The 19,097-nt window shown below is 37.6% G+C and overlaps 1 protein-coding gene across 3 annotated transcripts in view; it reads right to left on the reverse strand.

Moving 5' to 3' along the window:
* The window catches only part of GRM7 (glutamate receptor, metabotropic 7), a 919,719-nt gene that overhangs the window by 271,435 nt on the left and 629,187 nt on the right, over window positions 1-19,097 (reverse strand). For all 3 annotated transcript variants that reach the window (XM_012000647.1, XM_012000645.1, XM_012000644.1), the window contains exon 7: window positions 12,425-12,564. In XM_012000647.1, the coding sequence (XP_011856037.1) occupies window positions 12,425-12,564 (140 nt within the window). The remainder of the gene's footprint in view (window positions 1-12,424; window positions 12,565-19,097) is intronic.

Consider the following 19,097-nt stretch of genomic DNA (forward strand, 5'->3'; position numbering starts at 1 on the left):
AAGGTGGGCTGATCAAACATTCCTAAGAATAGGAGGGTCTACTTGAGAGCACAGGGTATAGGGTAGGGGATTCCAGCTACAATAATCAGAAAAATGAATTCTTTCAGACTAAAGCCCCCACTTAGGATATGAACACTAATTTCAACAGAAGAATGCTGATAGCACCAATTATGGAATTGTCTTGCTTAAGTAACAACAGTATATTAGGATGACATGCAGCTCAGTGGCCATGCTATTTTGGTTCTAAAAGTTATAGTACAAAAGATAGATAAAATTGACTTTTTATCATGGCCATAAGCGATGACACCAAACAGCCCCTTGTTAGGTGTCAGAGAACTCTGTAGAAGCTGACCCTGCACAGAGCTGATATCATAGATTAAAAGATTCTAACTTGGTCCTTATCCTCAGAACAAATCCCCTGCAATCACCCAGCTAACTAGGATCAAGGAAACTAAAACTGTCTGCACTAATAGGATTTTACTATTGCAAGAAATTCTTACCCAGGAAGATAAAGTTACAAATAGTTGTATGGTTTGTTGTTGGAACTTCCTGAAAATCCATCTATTTGAATAATCAGCCAGGAAAATAAGTTACCATAGGGATAAATAGTCTCTTTTCTGAAATACAGACCACACAACTGGGCCAAGCCCTCTAATCAAACAATGGTTTACTCAAAACGACTTGTTTCAAAATCCTCTTTGCTGTATTCACCAATACAAAACTGTAAGATCACATGCTTTGCACAATTCTGATCAAGATTCCCTCACTGAAAGAAGTGCCTTAATTTAAATCCCCAAATCTTAAAAAATATCTGTCCTTGATCTCCCTTTTCTGAGATGTTACAAAAACTCTGTCAAGGTGGTTTTCTCTCTCTCTCTCTCTTTTGTTTTTAAGAGACAGGGTCTTGCTCTGTTACGTAGGTTGGAGTGCAGCAGTGCAGTCATAGCTCATTGCTTTCTTGAACTCCTGGGCTCAAATAATCCTCCTGCCTCAGCCTCCAGAGTAGCTAGGACTACAAACATGTGCCACCACACCCATCTATATTTTTAGTTTTTAAAATTTTTGTATGGATGGGGTCTTGCTTTGTTGTTCAGGCTGGTCTCGTACTCCTGGCCTCAAGTGATCTTCCTGTCTTGGCCTCCCAAAGTCCTAGGATTACAGGTGTGAGCCATTTCCCTGGGCCTAGTGGTCTCTTTTATTGAAGTAAGCAATAAATGTGACTTTGTTTTATCAATAGGATATTTTGGTAGCTTTCTCAGGGAGTCAGTAATTGAAACTCCACATCCCAAGCTATTAACTACTGTGTGTTACTGCTTCATTGCCTTTGCAGCCAGAGAATATGAGAGCTGGGTATATACTTAGAAGTGGAACTGCTAACTCATATGGTCACTTTATGTTTACCTTTTTGAGAAAACGGTCTGCATGTATGCTTTGTCATTGAAAGAGATCTAATGCAACAAAAATAAAATATTGAGAAATCTAGGGACTAAAACAGAAATAAAAGATCTTAACTGGGGGCAGGGCGATTGAAAAACATTAGTTGGCATGACTAAGTTATTATTCTACTTTAAATGGAAGAAGGAAATGAGTTAACATTAAGGTGGGATCAGAAAGAGAGATGAGTGAGTAGTGTTACACTGTCTTCCTGATTTTGACCAGGTTTCTGGAAGTGGTGACTTTGTTGCCTCATGTCTCACTCCCCTGTTGGGAGTTCTACTCTGTTTCAGTGGATGGGGCTATGCCATCTGCAGGGACCCTGAAAAACAGCTGGAGTCAACAGTCCTCTCTCCTTGAGCTCATCTAACTCGCCTATGATGTTGGCATCACTTACCCTTCCTATTAATCTTCAATCTTGCCCTGCTACTTAAGGGGGTTCTATATGTTTATCATTGAATCTAGGGCTCTTTCCAAGCTTCCCAGAAATGTGAGTGACACATTTATCAAACAGACTAGCTCAATTACAGATCAAAAGTGTTTAAGTATAAAAGCTTCATAACATTTCTATTTACACAATTATGTGAACTCTCTTAGTCCGTTTTATGTTTCTATACAGGAATACCTGAGACTGAGTAATTTATAAAGAAGAAAGATTTGGCTCATGATTCTGATATATGGAAGAAATCAAGATTGGGCATGTGGCAAGAGCCTCAGGCTGCTTCCACTAATGGCAGAAGGTGAAGAGAAGACAGTGTGTGCGGAGATCACACAGCGAGAGAGGAAACAAGAGAGAAGGAGAGGGGAGGGAGGTGTTAGGCTTTTTAACACCCAGCTCTTTTGGGAACTAACAGAGTAAAAACTCACTCACCTCCGAGGTAGGGCATGAATCTATTCATGAGGGGTTTGCACCCATGACTCAAAGACCTCACCTTTAGGTCCCTCTCCCAAGACCACCACACAGGGAATTAAATAGCAACATGAGGTTTAGAGGGGGCAAGCATTCAAACTACAGCACTCTCCATTTAAGAATAATGGGAATTTAATATGGATGTTACAGACTTCCCAGAAAAACAAAGTTATTAAGTACAGTAAAGAACTATGGTAGGCAAAATAATCCATTCCTCTCAACTCCCCACAAAGATGTCTATGTTCTAATTTTTGGAACCTGTAAATATGTTACATTACATGGCAAAAAGGACTTTGCAGTTGGAATATGGTTACCTACCTTAAAGTAGAGAGATTATCTTGAATTATCTGGGTGGACCCAATACAATCAAATGGGCCTTTCAAAGTGGAAGAGGAAGACAGGAGAATCAATGAAAGAAATGCATTGACAGAAAAAGAGGCAGAAGAGACTGGATGCTCAGAGAAACTTGACCTGCCATTGCCAGCTTTGAGGATAGAGGAAAGGGGTCACAAGTCAAGGTGCCAGAAGCTGGGGTCCACCCACCACTGCCAGCAGAGAAACAGGGACCTCAGTCCTGAAACCAAAAGGGACTAAATTTTTCCAACAACCTGAATGAGCAGAAATAGATTCTTCCTAAGAAAAGGGAAACAAAGAAAGAAGCATAGCCCTGGTTCTGCCTTGATATTAGTCCTGTGAGACCTATGTTGGACTTCTAAAGAACTATGAGATAATAAACGTGTACCATTTTAAACCACTAAATTGGTGGTAATTTTTTGTACAGCAGCAATAAAAAACTAATACAAGAAACACGGCCACAAATCTCATATGCATTCTTGCATCAGGGAAGTTTTCACTATTCATTTTCAAAGTGTTCTTATGAGGTGCGTATTTTGCTTGATTTGACTTTATTTTATTTTACTTTCTTTAAATACAAAAGGGAATTGTCGTTCAGGAATGTTAAATGATTTCCTCAAGCAACAAGCAGAAAAGGCAGGACTCAAACGGGGGCCTTCTGATGATGCCTCATTTTATGAGAGTTTCTCCCAGTTGGAGGGAAGCACTTTAAATCTACTTCCTGTATTTTCATTTGGACATAACCAGGTCATTCTAGAATTTTTTGGCTTCCCAAAGCAAAAAAGTGAGGCAGACCATACATTTGTTGACTTTCTTTCCTTTCATAATTTTGGGTTGGTGATAACGAGTTGAGTCCCTGTTATAAGAGTCTAGCTCTCTAAACTCATTCATCTTGTTGTATTTCTTTTTTCATATATATTTTGCCTGAGCCCAAAACGCAGATAGTAATGGCATTTGACAATTTCCACAGAGAATCTGGAGTCTATTAATAAACAAAAAGTGATTTGCTTGAATGCCTAGAATGCAAACAAGAATTTATGGGGGTTTAGGCTCTCTAATGTACATGTTTGTGGAACCATATTGAAAATTATAAATATTATTAATCTTCCAGACATTCATAGAAAGAACACAGTTATACACCATTGATTTCTAGGAGAGATGCTGACAAAAGAAGGAGTATCTGTTTCTTTCATTTCCAATATGTTTCTGAATACACACAAATACATGTTTCCAAACAAAAGCATTTTCTTTACTAAGGCAGTCTTCTCTTTCAGACTGCATTTGTCAACCCTTTTAAGAAAGTACTATTACATATTATGGAATGTTTTTGGATATTAACAGTATTGATATATTATTGATTTTTAGAAACCAATTTCCAGAGACTATCAATAGAAAGTTAAGCATACATTCAAACTAATTTCTGAATTAGTGAAAATAAGTTAGAATCTACTCTAAGTCTAGATTAGGTGAATGAAATAAAATGCTAGTGGAAGTTAGGGGGATTATGTAAGAGAGTGGAGTGGTAGGAGGCCGGGGGTCTGTTGTAATATAGAGAGCACACACCTTGTACCAAGTGGAAAGCTGTTCCTTTGATTTAGCCAGCTTTTGTTGCATGAGAAGTAAGGGCACATCACTGCCAGATCCGATCTTTTAAAGAGAAGTCAAAAACATTCTTATGTCATTTCCTGACACTTAAAATATTGGCAAGTAATTAATTTTTGAACCACACCTGCTGTCTGTAATCAATTTGGGGTCTCTCATCTCAAGTTAACTGAGAAATGGGAAGCAGTACTTAATTTTGACTTATAAATCAAAATAACAGTACTATTTTTGATTTATAAATATATTTTATAAAATATCACAGATTCAGAGATGCTGACAAATAAAAATAATTCTTGTTACTGTGGTGTCAGGTTAAATGCTATCTTTTCAGAGAGACCTTCCTTGTCCTGGTTCACAGATATGATCAGTATCAGGCAGAGCATGATTAAGTGACCAAATCCTAAATCCTTTCCTGTTTTGATGCTTCCTGTAATGTAGCATTAAAGTGTAGAGAAGCAAGTGGCAGATGCAACCAGCTTCAATGGTTTGATGATTAGTTAACTTTAGCAAAACAAATGGCCAATGACTCCTCAACTTGATTCCTCAAGAGCAGCAATTTCACCTCATGCCCTCAAATAGCCACTGATAGGTGTCTAAAAACAAACAAACAAAAATCAATTGGAATAAAACAAAAACTAATTCTTCTATCTCTTTCCCTCCTTTTCTTCTGAATGGCTTTAAAATTTAAAACCAAAATTGTTCATCTTTGCACTTGGAACAAGCTTACAGAGCACTTAGGGAACCCTTGAGGAACCTATTTGGTAAACCAAGTTCTCAAATGAATCCCTGAATCATGTAGAATTGCTGACTTGGGTAGAAGTCTGGTTGAATCCTCTGATCCATTCATCCAATAGGCACTGGGATGCTAAGTCAACAATGACCTAGTCCTTGTCATTAAGTAATTTATATAATTCAACTGTTTGTCTGTTTATCTAGTTATCCATTTAATATTTAACAAGCCGTTTCTATATGCTCAGCACTATGCTTGGTGCTGGGGGATACAGAAAAATAACCCAGCTAAATGCTAGTAATTGATGTTTTGAGCAATTATGGATCATGTGTATTAGCCTGTTTTCACACTGCTATAAAGAAATACCTGACACTGGGTAATTCATAAGGGAAAGAGGCTTAATGGACTCACAGTTCCACATGGCTAGAGATGCCTCAGAAAATTTACAGTCATGAAAGGGTAGCAAGGACCTTCTTTGCATGGTGGCAGGAGAGAGAAGTGAAAGCAGCGGAAATGCCAGACACGTATAAAACCATCAGATCTCATGAAAACTGACTGCCATGAGAACAGCATGTGGGAAACCACCCCAATGACCCAGTTACCTCCCTCCCTCAACATGTGGGTATTACAGGTCCCTCCCTCATGAGATTTGAGTGGGGACACAGGCAAACCATATCATCATGTGACAAACTAAGGACGTGGAATTATTGTTATTTTTGTTGCTACTGTGGCTAACATTTGTTGAACATTTACCACGTGCCAGGCACTGTTTTTAGCATGTTACATATATTTTTTATTACATGTAATGCTGACCATAACTCAGTGAAATAGGTAGTACCATAAGCCTGCTTTACAGCCAGTAATGGTGGAACTGAGACTCAGATCCATTTAATCAGTTCAGCTTTAAAGCCTATTGTCCTAATTACTAACAATAGAACTATAAATTACAAGAAAAGAGCTGTTAATTATGATGGGCAAAAAGGTGGTTCCATAAAAGAAGACTTCAAATTGAAGCTGAGGAAGTGCTAGATTTTGACACCTTACATATTTTTCTCTTTGTCAACATTGCCTTGATTACTGCTATTACATACCTCATGTAATACATTGTAAATTATGAGTACAGTAAGATTTTTACTGTTGCAATTATGAAACAATAGAGCAATTAGCAGTTTTATAGGCAGGTGCAGGTATAAGTCCATATTGATTTGGAAATATTTAATTGTATTAAACAGATTTCGGCAATCAACTGTTTGTCTTACGTCCTAAGTGTCTGTGACAGCCAAAATTCTAGCGAGCGTGAAAGATTCAATATGGAACGAACATTACAACTTTTGAAATTAATTTTAATCACCTCAGTTTAATAAAAACTGAAACATTTCTGCTTAATAAGGGGTGGCAGATAGTTTTTTTTTTTTTTTCTTTTCCATCCCAGGCACACTAAAACAAAAAACAATTCTATTTTATTTTTTCCATTTTTCATTACTATGGTGAATCAGATTGTAAACAAAGAGTATCTCACATAAATTGTCTTAATTTATTGATAACTAAACAATCCAGAGAACATTATGAATGGCTTCTGGTAAGGATTTCCTAGGGCACAAACAATACGACCTAGATCTAGTTTTTGTTTTCAAGTTTTGACTTCTCTTCCCTGAAGTTCCTACATGGTGGTCTCAAAATGGCTCCTCAGGAGCCATTTTGCCTCCAAGAAGAGCATGTTGGTGTCTCAGATTGGCCAGCAGACATCCAGTGATGTCTTAATTAGAGAGACGTAGTATGGGTGCCCATCCCCATCACTATGGCTACAGTGATTGGCTTAGACTGAATTAGTTGATTCCCCTGGACTTGGGAAACACCCAGGGCAAACCACATGGCTGAAAAGAGAAACTTGGGGCCAGGCGCAGTGGCTCACGCCTGTAATCAGAGCACTTTGGGAGGCCAAGGAGGACTGATCACGAGGTCAGGAGATCAAGACCATCCTGCCTAACACAGTGAAACCCCATCTCTACTAAAAATACAAAAATTTAGCTGGGTGTAGCGGCACGCGCCTGTAGTCCCAGATAATCAGGAGGCTGAGGCAGGAGGGAGGCGGAGGTTGCAGTGAGCCAATATCGCACCACTGCACTCCAGCCCAGGTGACAGAAAGAAACTTGGGTGCTCTTCTCAGAAGGAGGAAGAGTGGCTGCAGATAATGTCCATCATTTTAAAAAGTACATGTTCATTATATGTGATTTTATATATTTCTGTTATTATATAAACAAAAAATATATTAACAAAAACTAACAAATGCCTACTGTGTGCTAGGTACTGTGTTTACAGGCACCCAAGCATGACTAAAACATGAATTCTACCTTCAAGGAGCTTTTAGTCTCTAGGTATGAAGTGTAAGTTTGACAGAGAAAACAAAATCACCAGAAAAAGTTAAGAAACCCCATACACCTCAGAAGATCAGAAGGTTGCTCTATCTTAACAAATGGCAGAAAATTGAGGTTTGTAGAACTTCAGTTATCCAGAAAAGAGGAAGTAGCATTCATTCAGTCTTCTATTTAAGAGAATATGCAGTTCACTGCAGGAAGCTACTATTAAGAATAGTTCCTTTCTGAAAATGTTTTAACATTTTGGTATATTAGACAATTTTAGTTATTTGGAAAATTAAGATTTTTAACATATCTGAACTTCCTAATTTCAGATAAATAAAAGACAACAAAGTAACCATCATGGTTTCTATCACACATAATATATTTTACTTACAACATAAATTTAGAATTTTTTTAAGCATCCATATTCCATTTCTTGCCTTTTTTCAGAAATATTTCCTACCCTAATTTTTAAATATTACTGCATTATTTATTATAAAGCAATGTTTTTTTCTACTTCATCTGAGGAACTACTACTTAACCTTCAAAAGATCCAGTTCAAACATAACTTTGTGGTGGGTGTCTCTAAACCAGTGCCTGTCTGTAGCCCTAAAATGCCATATATCTACTACAGAGTCCTTACCCTAGACTGTGAACTTGGAGTGCATGGATCTGCCCCTTATTTATTCTAACATCTCCATGAGCTATCATCTCTCCTGACACACTGTAGATAAGCAATCACGTTTGTTGCATTGTCCCTTCTTCTTTCCCCCACGAAGAGTATTTTATACAATCTCTAGAGAGTAGAATACAAACTTAAGAAATTAAATTAGGGTTGTTTCTACAGAGGTTACAATCAGAAGAGTGAATGGTTTTGTTGGTTATGATTCCCTTCCACAGAATTCTTGTTCAGCAGAAATATCCTGGTGGCTAACCATGCATTCATCTCTTGGGCCACATAGGAGACAGAGTATAGTGAGGGTACATGAGACATTTTACAGCAGACAGCACACTGCTAAGCACTTAAATTCCAGAAATTGCATACGGAACAGCAGAGCAGTCTGATCTACAGAGCTGAGATTCTAAGAACCTAAAACTCTGATTTCTTGGCTCAGAAATTCATTTGCAATTACTGACCACAGACAAAGCCGCCCTTGAAAATTTCATTTGCTTGGGATGATGAAACTGAGAATTGAAAAAGTACCCATGAATCTTTGTGAGGAGACATACACTTTTTACTTGAAATACTTTATTTTGTTCTGTTGACTAGAGGAAAGCAAACCTACAAAACTGTTTGCCCAAATTCCACTCTCACAGAATCTTTAATAGAATAATTACAGAAAAAGGAACATCAAGGGCAGGATGATGTCGGAGAGGAACCAACCATTGGATACGACAACTGGGCTGTGATTCTGGGTCCCCAGGTGAGAGGGGTAGGGCGCCCTCTGGGTACTCTACTTAACTTTTATTTTCTTATCCCCCTGAACACAATTTAAATTAAATTTCACAATAAAAGGTATCAACAGGGTGACATCCTACCAAGTCCAGTTATCTTAGTAGCCACATTAGTTGAATTAAACCCAGCCTCTTATCCCCCTAAAAGTGACCCCCTTCATGGTTGTCATTCACTCCTTTAGGTCCCATGCAATACCAAGTATAAACTACTGCATCCACCTGAGGGTGCCTGTTTTTCCTAACACAACACTCTTAGCATGACAAAGTAGAATAAGAATGCTCTCACTTAGTTCCAAGCCAAGAACGAACCCCTGTTTCAGCTAGCATAAACCCCCTAAAAAATCGAAAATATATGGTTAGTCCAAATCTCTGGGCCAATTAAACAGAATATTTTAAAATGAGTATTTGGAGCAGTTGGAATGGAATTGTGTCATTTTCTTTTCTTTTCTTTCTTCCTTTTTTTTTGAGATGGAGTCTCACACTCTTGCCAGGGCTGGAGTGCAGTGGCATGACCTTGGCTCACTGCAACCTCTGCTTCCTGGGTTCAAGCGATTCTCCTGCCTCAGTCTCCCAAGTAGCTGGGATTACAGGTGCGCACCACCACGCTCAGTTAATTTTTTTTTGTATTTTTAGTAGAGATGGGATTTCATTATGTTGACCAGGCTGGTCTCAAACTCCTGACCTCATGATCTGCCCACCTCAGCCTCCCAAAGTGTTGGCATTACAGGCATGAGCCACTGTGCCCTGCTGGAATTGTGTCATTTTCTATGAGGTTTTCAGCGCCTTGGGGTCTCTGCTTTTTTCTTACTCTCTTCGTAATGGATTTAAAGACCATTTATAGGTTAAGAGTTTACATTGTTTTATAATTATGACTCACAACTGTTGTCTGAGCTTCAGACCTATATCAATTTCATTTTGGCTGTAGTATATTTAAGAAGTCTCATATATATAAGAATCCCAATTGGGATGCTTGATTTTCTCCCTTCTACTCCCAGCAGCCTCCCTCATCTCATGTGTTGCCTTCATCCACACAGTGCCTCATGTTACATACGTATCCCGTTCATTTGGCTTCATCTTCACTATCACACATGTCCCTGAGCCAGTGGTCCTCAAAGGGACATCAACATTGCCCAGTGACTTCTGATAAAAAGCAAATATTGAGGTTTCCCACACCTCTAGTTCTTCTGAATCAAGTTATCTGAGAGCAGGGCTGGGTAATATGTGCTAGTACAAGCCTTCCAGATGGCTCTGATGCACACTCAAGTTTGAGAACCGCCTCACTTAGCCACCCTATTCTAGCTAGACACCTGCAATACACTCATAATTGGTCTTTCTGCTGCTACTTTTGCCCCCTCCATTATCTTCCCAGCAGCCAAAGAAATTTTATTCCTAAATTTGATGCAGCCACTCCCTCACTTCCTTGCTTAGTACTTCTTAGTGGCTTTTAAATGCACTCAGAATAAAATGTTTAAAATGTATCATGACACACAAGGAGTTGTATGAATATGGCTCTTACCTATTGCTCTAACATCTCCTCTTCCCCTTCCTCTCATTTCCCTTGCTGATTAAATCATCACCACATCAGCCATCTGACCTGCTGGTCACTTTAGTTTTCACATTGCTGGCTTCTCTTGTAGTAGGTCCTTCCTTTTCTACCTCCATTATCCTATCTACCACCTTTTTCCATTATCATACTTCAGTATTTCTATGTACATATCTGCTTGCTGTGTACCATGTAACTCCATCCTAGATGCTGAATTGTGCAAGAACAGGGACCACATTTGTTTCATCTTCACTGTGTACCTACACATATGACTCGTGCAGGGCTTCTAACTTGATAGCTATTTAAAACCAAAACCAAAGAAGCAACAAAAACTTGCTGAATAGCTAATCAAATGCAATTCTTATAAAGGATAAAATACAAACCAAACAAATAAAAATAAACCAGTGTTAATGTTTGTTCTTAAAATAGTGTGCTTAAGAACCCCCATGTAAGATCCCATCTGAAGTTGGTGAATGCTACTTGGGAACTCTTATGGATATTGGACAAATTATATGTGCCAGAAATTTAACAAGAGTGCAGGGTTTATGCTGGCAAAGATTAATGAACCTATTTAATCCACTGGGTCTTATAATAAGCCCTGAGCACTTCACCTATGCACCAAAGACCTTGATTCTCTACCTTTAGTTTTGGCAGAACCATCTTCATATCACATGGCAGCACCCAAAAAAACACACTTTGAGTGTGTCATCCAGGTTATACTGTTTTAATTCTACTTTTGATAACTACCCCTTGAGTTTGCCTTTTAGGTTTTTGTTTGTGTTGTTTTTATTTTCTCCTTTTACTTGCAAATTTAGTGTGCTTTGGATTCAGAATAACCTTAGCTTCTCTTTTGATCTTGGCCGTTTGCATTTATGTAAGCCATGGATGGTACCTGTTGATTCCAACCATTCCTGGATGGCAGAGCATAATCCTTTGGACCCAATTGTAGTGCCAGTTCATGTGTATGGTGCACCTCACGATGGGGAGAACCGGACAGGTGCAAAAGCAGGTCTAGGCTAAGGCTATGTGTAAATGAGGTCATTGACCTGTAGTGGCTTCAGCCCTCCCTATGTGAACAACCCTTTCTTCTTAGAAACCACGACATAACCTTCCACTTCCCAAGAAATGGGTTTGCTTTCCACACCCAAGAAGCCTTGTTCTCAATAATTCAAAAAGTACTTCCTGAGTTATAGACTAATAAAGGCTAATGGCATAATTTATTGCTTTACAAAAGACATTAAGGGAATTTTCTAGGATAGAGACTGTGATGGTTAATCTTATGTTCTACTTTGCCATGGAGTGCCCTGATAGTTGGTCAAACATTCTAAGTGTGTCTGTGAGGTTTCTGGATTAGATGAAGATTTGAATCAGGAGGTGAGTAAAGCAAATTACCCTCCCCAATGTGGATGAGTCTTATCCAATTATTTCAAGGTCTGAATAGAACAAAAAGGCTAAGAGAGAATTTTTTGATTGTTTTGGAGCTGGGGCATTGGCTGATAGATTTGATATAATCTCGTGAAAGGAAGTGGCTGCTTACTTAAGGTCACGTTTTAAAGAAAGTGGGAGAGGTTACAGAAAAGGGAAGCACTGCAATTACTCAGATAATCCCATTATAAATCTCACATAAAGTGATACACTCAAATGACTCAAAATACTATTTAAAAAATCAGTACCACCAAATAAAGAAGAAAAAGGAAGCAAGGAATTGGGGGAGGCAGAAGAAATAAAAAGTTTAACCAAGAGAAAGATCTTGTGAAATTGTTAAGTAGTAACCTGTTTGCTAAGTAACTCCATCTCAGATTAAATGAGATAATTCGCACAAGTGATGAATATAATACACAAAACTCAGTGCACATTTCCCATCATCATCATCACCATCATTATTATTGGATATCAGTTCCTCTTGATGCCCACAACAAATTGCATGCCCACTTGTATATGCACACAACCATTAAACAAGAATCATTTGTATAACCGAGCAAATTAAAAGTCTGTTCATTCATCTCAACAAGGGAAGAAGGGAAGCAGGCAGAACTCACATTGAGCTGAAGTTCGTCTGTCCACTGCCCGATCAGACGGTAACCCGGGTTGCTAGTGTTTGTGGTCTGGTACTGAAAGATGTCATAACGGCCAGGTGCATCCCCGTTCTTGTTAAACATCACTGGAGTGCCAGCACTACCTAAGGAAGACAGAAAAAATGAAAGATTCTAAAGTTAAACAAGGTTCCTTATATCTCTTGTACTATGGGTGACAGGCTAGAGACTTGCTGAGGAGCAAGGTAGTTAGTAGATATCCCCTTTAATAGGTCCCCCAAAACGGCACCTGGAATTCATAGGCAATTTATCACTATGGCCTATGAATTTTAATTATGGAAGGTGAAAGACTACTTCCCCTTCTGAATAGTTTCACTGTTTCTCAATATTTCTTAAAATTTTAATCTAGTATTTTCCCCTTTCTGAGGAATAAAAACTATATGCATTATTTTTAAGAGACAGCCTTAAGTTTACTATGCTTCTGATGATGATGATTTTGACTATTATTTTAGTTTCCAGCTAACACTAAATTGTGGTCAAACAATTTCAAAAATAACAAATTAATATTAAAAGAGAAATGCTATTTAGAAAACAAGAAGTAAATCAGAAAAATATATTTAAATGTATTTTTCTACACATTCTATTTTAAATATTTTTGCTGGTTATTTCTAATTTATATAATTAACAGAGTAAAACGTCTAGCAGTGTGTTTGGCAGGCCATGTTTATTTATTTAAAATAAATATTGGTTTCTTTCTCAATTTCTCATTTGGATCTTCTTAAAATATCTAAAAGACACAATCAATTATTTTGGCAGAATTAGACTTTGGAGTTAATTTTAAAGAACCAATATATTTATTAAGCATATATACCTATATCTACATCTGTATCTATCCATCCATACTCAATATATAAGTGTATATGGTTGGATGAGTAAAGATTCCTTAATATTAACCACATAGAACAACTGGAAAACAGTATACAAATAATACAAGACATGAGTTTTGGTTAGTTTCAGCAATAGTTACAAAAGAATCACAAAATATTCAGTAACTGAGTTCTGTTTCTTTCCTGATCCTCTGGAACTGGGAAAAAATACCACTGGCCACATGATAACATGATATATGACTGCTGTCTGTCTATAGGCTAATACTGGACCAATATTCCCAGCAGAAAACAATGCTCTATTTCCTGCCATTTACAAACTGAAATGGTTCTTTGGCCACACGCAGTTTCAGCCATTGACCCAAATTTGGCGGCACCAAAGCAATGCTGCTCCGAGAATATCAGTGTCCTCTCCCAATGTGAGACCCAGCTTGCTGTTTGGGGGAAAAAAAAAAAAAAAATTTATAGTGACAGAGAAATTAAAATTAGATACCAGTTAGAAGAGGGCAACTTTGGTGCAATGAAAAATACATTTGTCTGGGGAGCTGAAAGCATTGTTATGTCTGGTTTTGAGGCATAAGCAAATGAAACAATTATAAAAACTATTAAAAATCATTACCATCTATTGAACACATATTTTAGTGTCATTCTTGTGTTGAGTTAGTTGTTTGTGTGCGGATATTCTCAACATCATGGTTGCATCCTCAAGGTTTGGCTTTTTTTTTTTTTTTTTTTTTTTTTTTACTATTTTAAGCATATTTTTCCCTATCTGGTTAAGATGCTGTCATAACTCTCATTTGAATATGAATATTCGAATTGCCTCGGTATCCATCTCATCCTGTCTCTGTCTTGTCACCCTTGCTCTACATATTTGAAGATAGTCTTCACCCATTTCCTGTTTTTGTGTTCTAGACAAACAAGGCTCTATAACCTGAACAACTTGAGTGGCTTACTCTGCTCCTGGAACTACCAAGAACGAGCTTACAGAGTTCCCTTGCTTATACTCACACACTCTTCAAGTTAACAAATCCAACTCTGTCACAGGAAACATACCTAGGTAATTCCCTGATACGGTTTGGCTGTGTCCCCACTCAAATCTCATCTTGACAAGTAGCTCCCATAATTCTCATGTGTTGTGGGAGGGACTCAGTGGGACATAATTGAATCATGCGGGCAGTTTTGCCCATACTGTGCTTGTGGTGGTGAATGAGTCTCATCAGATCTGATGACTCTAAGAGGGGTTCCCCTTTTGCTTGGCTCTCATTCTCTCTTGCCTGCCACCATGTAAAGACATGCCTTTCGTCTTCCACCATAATTGTGAGGCTTCCCCAGCTTCATGGGACTGTGAGTGCATTAAACTTCTTTTTCTTTATAAATTACACAGTATTGGGCATGTCTTGGATTAATACAAGCCCTGAACCCCAATAAAGACTTTGGCACACTAGCTCCTTCCTCCCTCTCTGCTCCCCACCTGCTGGCTAAGTGCTCATACCTAACTGGCATCTAATTTAAATTTCTCCATCACTATAAACATTTTTTATTTTCCAAACAGCAAGCTGGAGCTCTGGGAGTAGACACTGATCTCCTATGAGCAACACTGCTTTGGTCCAGCCAATTTGAGTCAACAGCTGAATCTGTGTGTGGCCAAATCACCATTTCAATTTTTTTTCTGTCTTTTACCTAGACGCTACCCCCATAGACCACAAAGGCACCCACTTTATCATAATAGGGATCTCTCAAACCTGCTGTGTGTAAGAGCCGACACAAGTCTTTCCAATATAGGGAGAAAATAATGACAACAAAAACATCAATAACAACAAAAGATTTTTAATATTGGATTTCTGATTTCAACAAGCCTTGTGAGTATCTAAGAAAAAGAAATAAAATCTGGATTTCACATGTTATTAGCAAAGAAATGAGAATCCTGTCAGTTTGCACGAAGACATTATTATTCAGATACTCACCTTTTTCTTTCACATTGGATAGTAGGATTCATGTTGTGCTTTGCTGTAATTCTACAGCTTCTATTCATTAAACAGTACGATTTGAGTTTTTCATAGTCTTTGAGAAGAGAGAGGAAGAATATTGCAGGCGTGGGGCTCCAGAGGAACTCAAGTGCACCAGCTACATATTCATCAGAATGGGCCCCATCACCGAATCTTTCTCCCTTCTTGCAATCTTTGTTAGAAGAAATGGTCTTGTCATGCCCTTTCCATTCTCATTAAAGTTTCGGTTTAAAAAAATTAAAGCAGAAGAGCTGAATACTTTATCTAAGTGATGACTTGTAAGAGCACATTGTGTGGCTTTGACCTTTTTGATGGATTCTCTAATGCAGCTGTCTTATTATTTCCAGTTTTTTAATCCCCACATCTCCTTTTTAACAGCATCCATGAACTTCTCAAAAGAGAATAAGAAGCATTGTGTTCAATGAACTCTATATTTTAAAAAGGTCCAGAGGAGATAAAGAATTCACCAATGGGGAAATGATTCCCCACAGAGATGCCCACAAGGCATTAGAGCCAAGATGCAGGTACACCAGGGCAAAAGAAATAGAGTCACCTGACAAGATGGGTAACAGACAGTAAAGGACAGATAACAGATTGTACTGAAGTCTGAAATCTCCCCTACTGGATGAGAGTCTCTGAATTTCTTTCTTCTTGGACAGAGAAGGAATAGAGACTCAGATAGCCCAGATAATAAAACAGTCTTCTGCGTCAACGTATTTACCTGACACATTTTCTGTTCTCATTTTACCAAACCATGCACAGATTCCAGGAACGTGACATTTGTTCGGGGTTCCTGTTATCTCTTTCTGCCCAAGAAACCACTCTGAATATTAGTACTCAAAACAGTGACAACACTTATTTCGTAATTTGGTCAGAGCTCTGTGGGGACAGCAACTCTCTGGTCCACTCATGTCAGCTGGGGCAACTTGAGGCTCTCATGTCTGACAGTTGATATTAGCTAACAGGTGGGACCCTCAGCTGGGGTTGTAGACAGAACATGTGGCTACACGTGGCCTGCCAGTGGGGCATCTAGGCTTCCTCCCAGCATGGTACCCATGCTCATAGTCCAAATGTTCCAAAAAAACTAGACAAAACTATTTTGCCTTAGAAGTCACAGTGCTACTTCCAAATTAATCACAGGCTCACTCAAAGGGAGGAAAAATAGATCTCACCTCTTGATGAAGGAAAGCTAACATCATATTGCAAAAAGAGCATGTGAGATCTGCCATCTCTACAAAATATAACCTACTCCAATTTGTTTTCTAGAAACTAGTAAATTGAAGTACAGACATGCTTCAGATGAAATCCTTCATTCTATAGCTATTATTTGAGATTTTATAATCAAGACATCAAATTTGTTAAGTTTATATTTGTAAGTATTGCCATATGGTTGGATGGGCCAACATAAAGGTAACTAAAATGAATTTAGGCTTGGGACTTTGCATGGATTTGGGTCGCAGGAAAAATATCTAGGCATGATAAATTACCCATTTCTTTCCTCAATGCATAAGAGGAGGCTAAATACTTGATGAAACTGTATCAAACAACTTTAGGGTACGATATTATCATTTTTAAAATTGCTACTTTGGCAAATACGAAGACCAGAACTGTTAAATTATACTCTGCTGTTAACAAAACTCCTATCTATACAGCAAACTTTGTACTAAAGTAACCGTGAAACATAATCTCAAACTTCCTGAGACAAAGAAAAATCAAAATCCTCCTAAAATATTCAAAATAAAGTTTAAATTTTTCACAATGGATTGGAAAAAGACTTGAGTTCTAGATCTGTCTCTGTCCTTTGCTAGCTATGGAGTCTTGGACAAATATTTTTCCTCTAAGATTTGATTTTTTAACCAAAAGTCAGAAAATTGAATGAGTAAAACATGTCAAGTTATTTTCCCCTCTAACCTTTGCTCACTTAAAGTGACATAGGACCCACTGATTAAATTTAGCTCAGTTTCTTTGCTTTACAAAACTTTTGAGCCTTGTCATCCATGAGTACTGCAGTGTCTTAGGAGCCAGAAGTCTCTTAGCTATCATATGGAAGAAAAAGATATCCTCAGAGAAAGAAGATTTTGTTGACCATAGAGTATGATTACAATGATGACCAAAAAAAAAAAAAAAAAAAAAAAAACAAAAGAGAAAAAATTAGCCCTTCCTGAAATTCCCATGCAACCTCAGATCTAAGAGGAGGCAGCAGGAATGATGCAGGAAGCCCTTGCTCTCAGCAACTTGAATAACATTCAAGGAAGCAGATTGTGGACTTAGTTGTCCTGTGTCTCAAGTATAACATCATCGCTACCTAGCTGTATGGATTTGAACATCGTAATTCTTAAGTTCCCCATGAATCAGTTTCCTTATCTGTAAAAAAAGAAAAAAAAAAAAGAAAAAAATAGCATCCTAAACCATTATGATGTTTTAAAGATAAAATAAGCCAATGCATAAAACGTTTAGCAGTTTCGGGCACACAATAACCACTTAATACACATAAGCCCTATGAATAGCTCAGCTATTTTGGCTTGTCAATAGACAATCCCCTCTTGACAAAATGGGTCTATAATCATTCTCTAAAAGAAGAATCAGGGAAGAACCATCAAGAGAACTTACCAAACAAATTTTATTTTTGTCGCTAGTGTAAGAATGGTCACACATATCCATGAACCAGAATAAAAAATCCAGAAATTGACCTCAGCATATAAAATACGATGATTGAAAAAAATAAAATTTATATTTGTTTGACTCTGGGAAAATTGGTTATACAAATATTAGGAGATTCTGTAACATCAAGAAAAAAATACAGAAAGAACATAACTTGTAGTTGATCTTCTTTCTCTCCATCTAAACTAGGAAACTATTGATCCCCATATTGAATGTGGCTCCTCTTCATTCAGATACTAGGTAACTCCTGAAAGATTGATACCATGTTGTGGTTTTAAATGAGTTGTTATTAAGAGAAAAAAGTAAAGAGTTTTTAAAAACCATACTATATCCAAACCAGGAAATTAACACTGATAGAATACTATTAAAACTAATCTGCAAATGTTATTAAAATTCCTCCACCTTCCCATTAGTGTTTTTTCCTAGCATAGGATTAATCAATATTTCCACATTACATTTGATAGTAATACTTCCTTGGTCTCTTTGAGTCAGAAACAGTTCCTTTATCTATTATTCTCCTGGGCACTTTAGAAAAGTACTTGCCAGTGATTTCATAAAACATCTTTTAATTTGGATTTGTTTGATGTTTCCTTAAAATTAGGTTTAAGGTATACTTTTCGGCAGTAAAACCTTAGAAGTGATGCTGTAATCGTGCCACTGTATCGTATGAAAAGACACACAATGTTCATAAGTCTCATTAGTGATGATGTCCACCTTGATCACCTGTTTTATGTGCTATCTCCTAGTTTTCTTCACTACAGAGCTACTATTTTCTTTTTGGTTATTCATATATATCTTGATGGAAGGTACTTTTGACGCTATGCAAATATCTTGTTTCTCATCATACTGTAACCCCATACTTTTAGCATCCCATGACACTTGCCTAAAAAAATTACTACTTAGGTCTTTACTAAACGGCCACTCTGTATTTCTATCTTAACTTTATTCCATCATGCTGCCTATTCTCTTGCATTTGTTTAATTAGTTCAAGTTTATTGATATCAGTATGGACTCATGGTTACTTATGTTATTTTTTTTTTAATTTATTTATTATTATTATACTTTAAGTTGTAGGGTACATGTGCATAACGTGCAGGTTTGTTACATATGTATACTTGTGCCATGTTG

Source organism: Mandrillus leucophaeus, unplaced genomic scaffold (genome assembly GCF_000951045.1).
Source record: "Mandrillus leucophaeus isolate KB7577 unplaced genomic scaffold, Mleu.le_1.0 Scaffold637, whole genome shotgun sequence".
NCBI lineage: Eukaryota > Metazoa > Chordata > Mammalia > Primates > Cercopithecidae > Mandrillus > Mandrillus leucophaeus.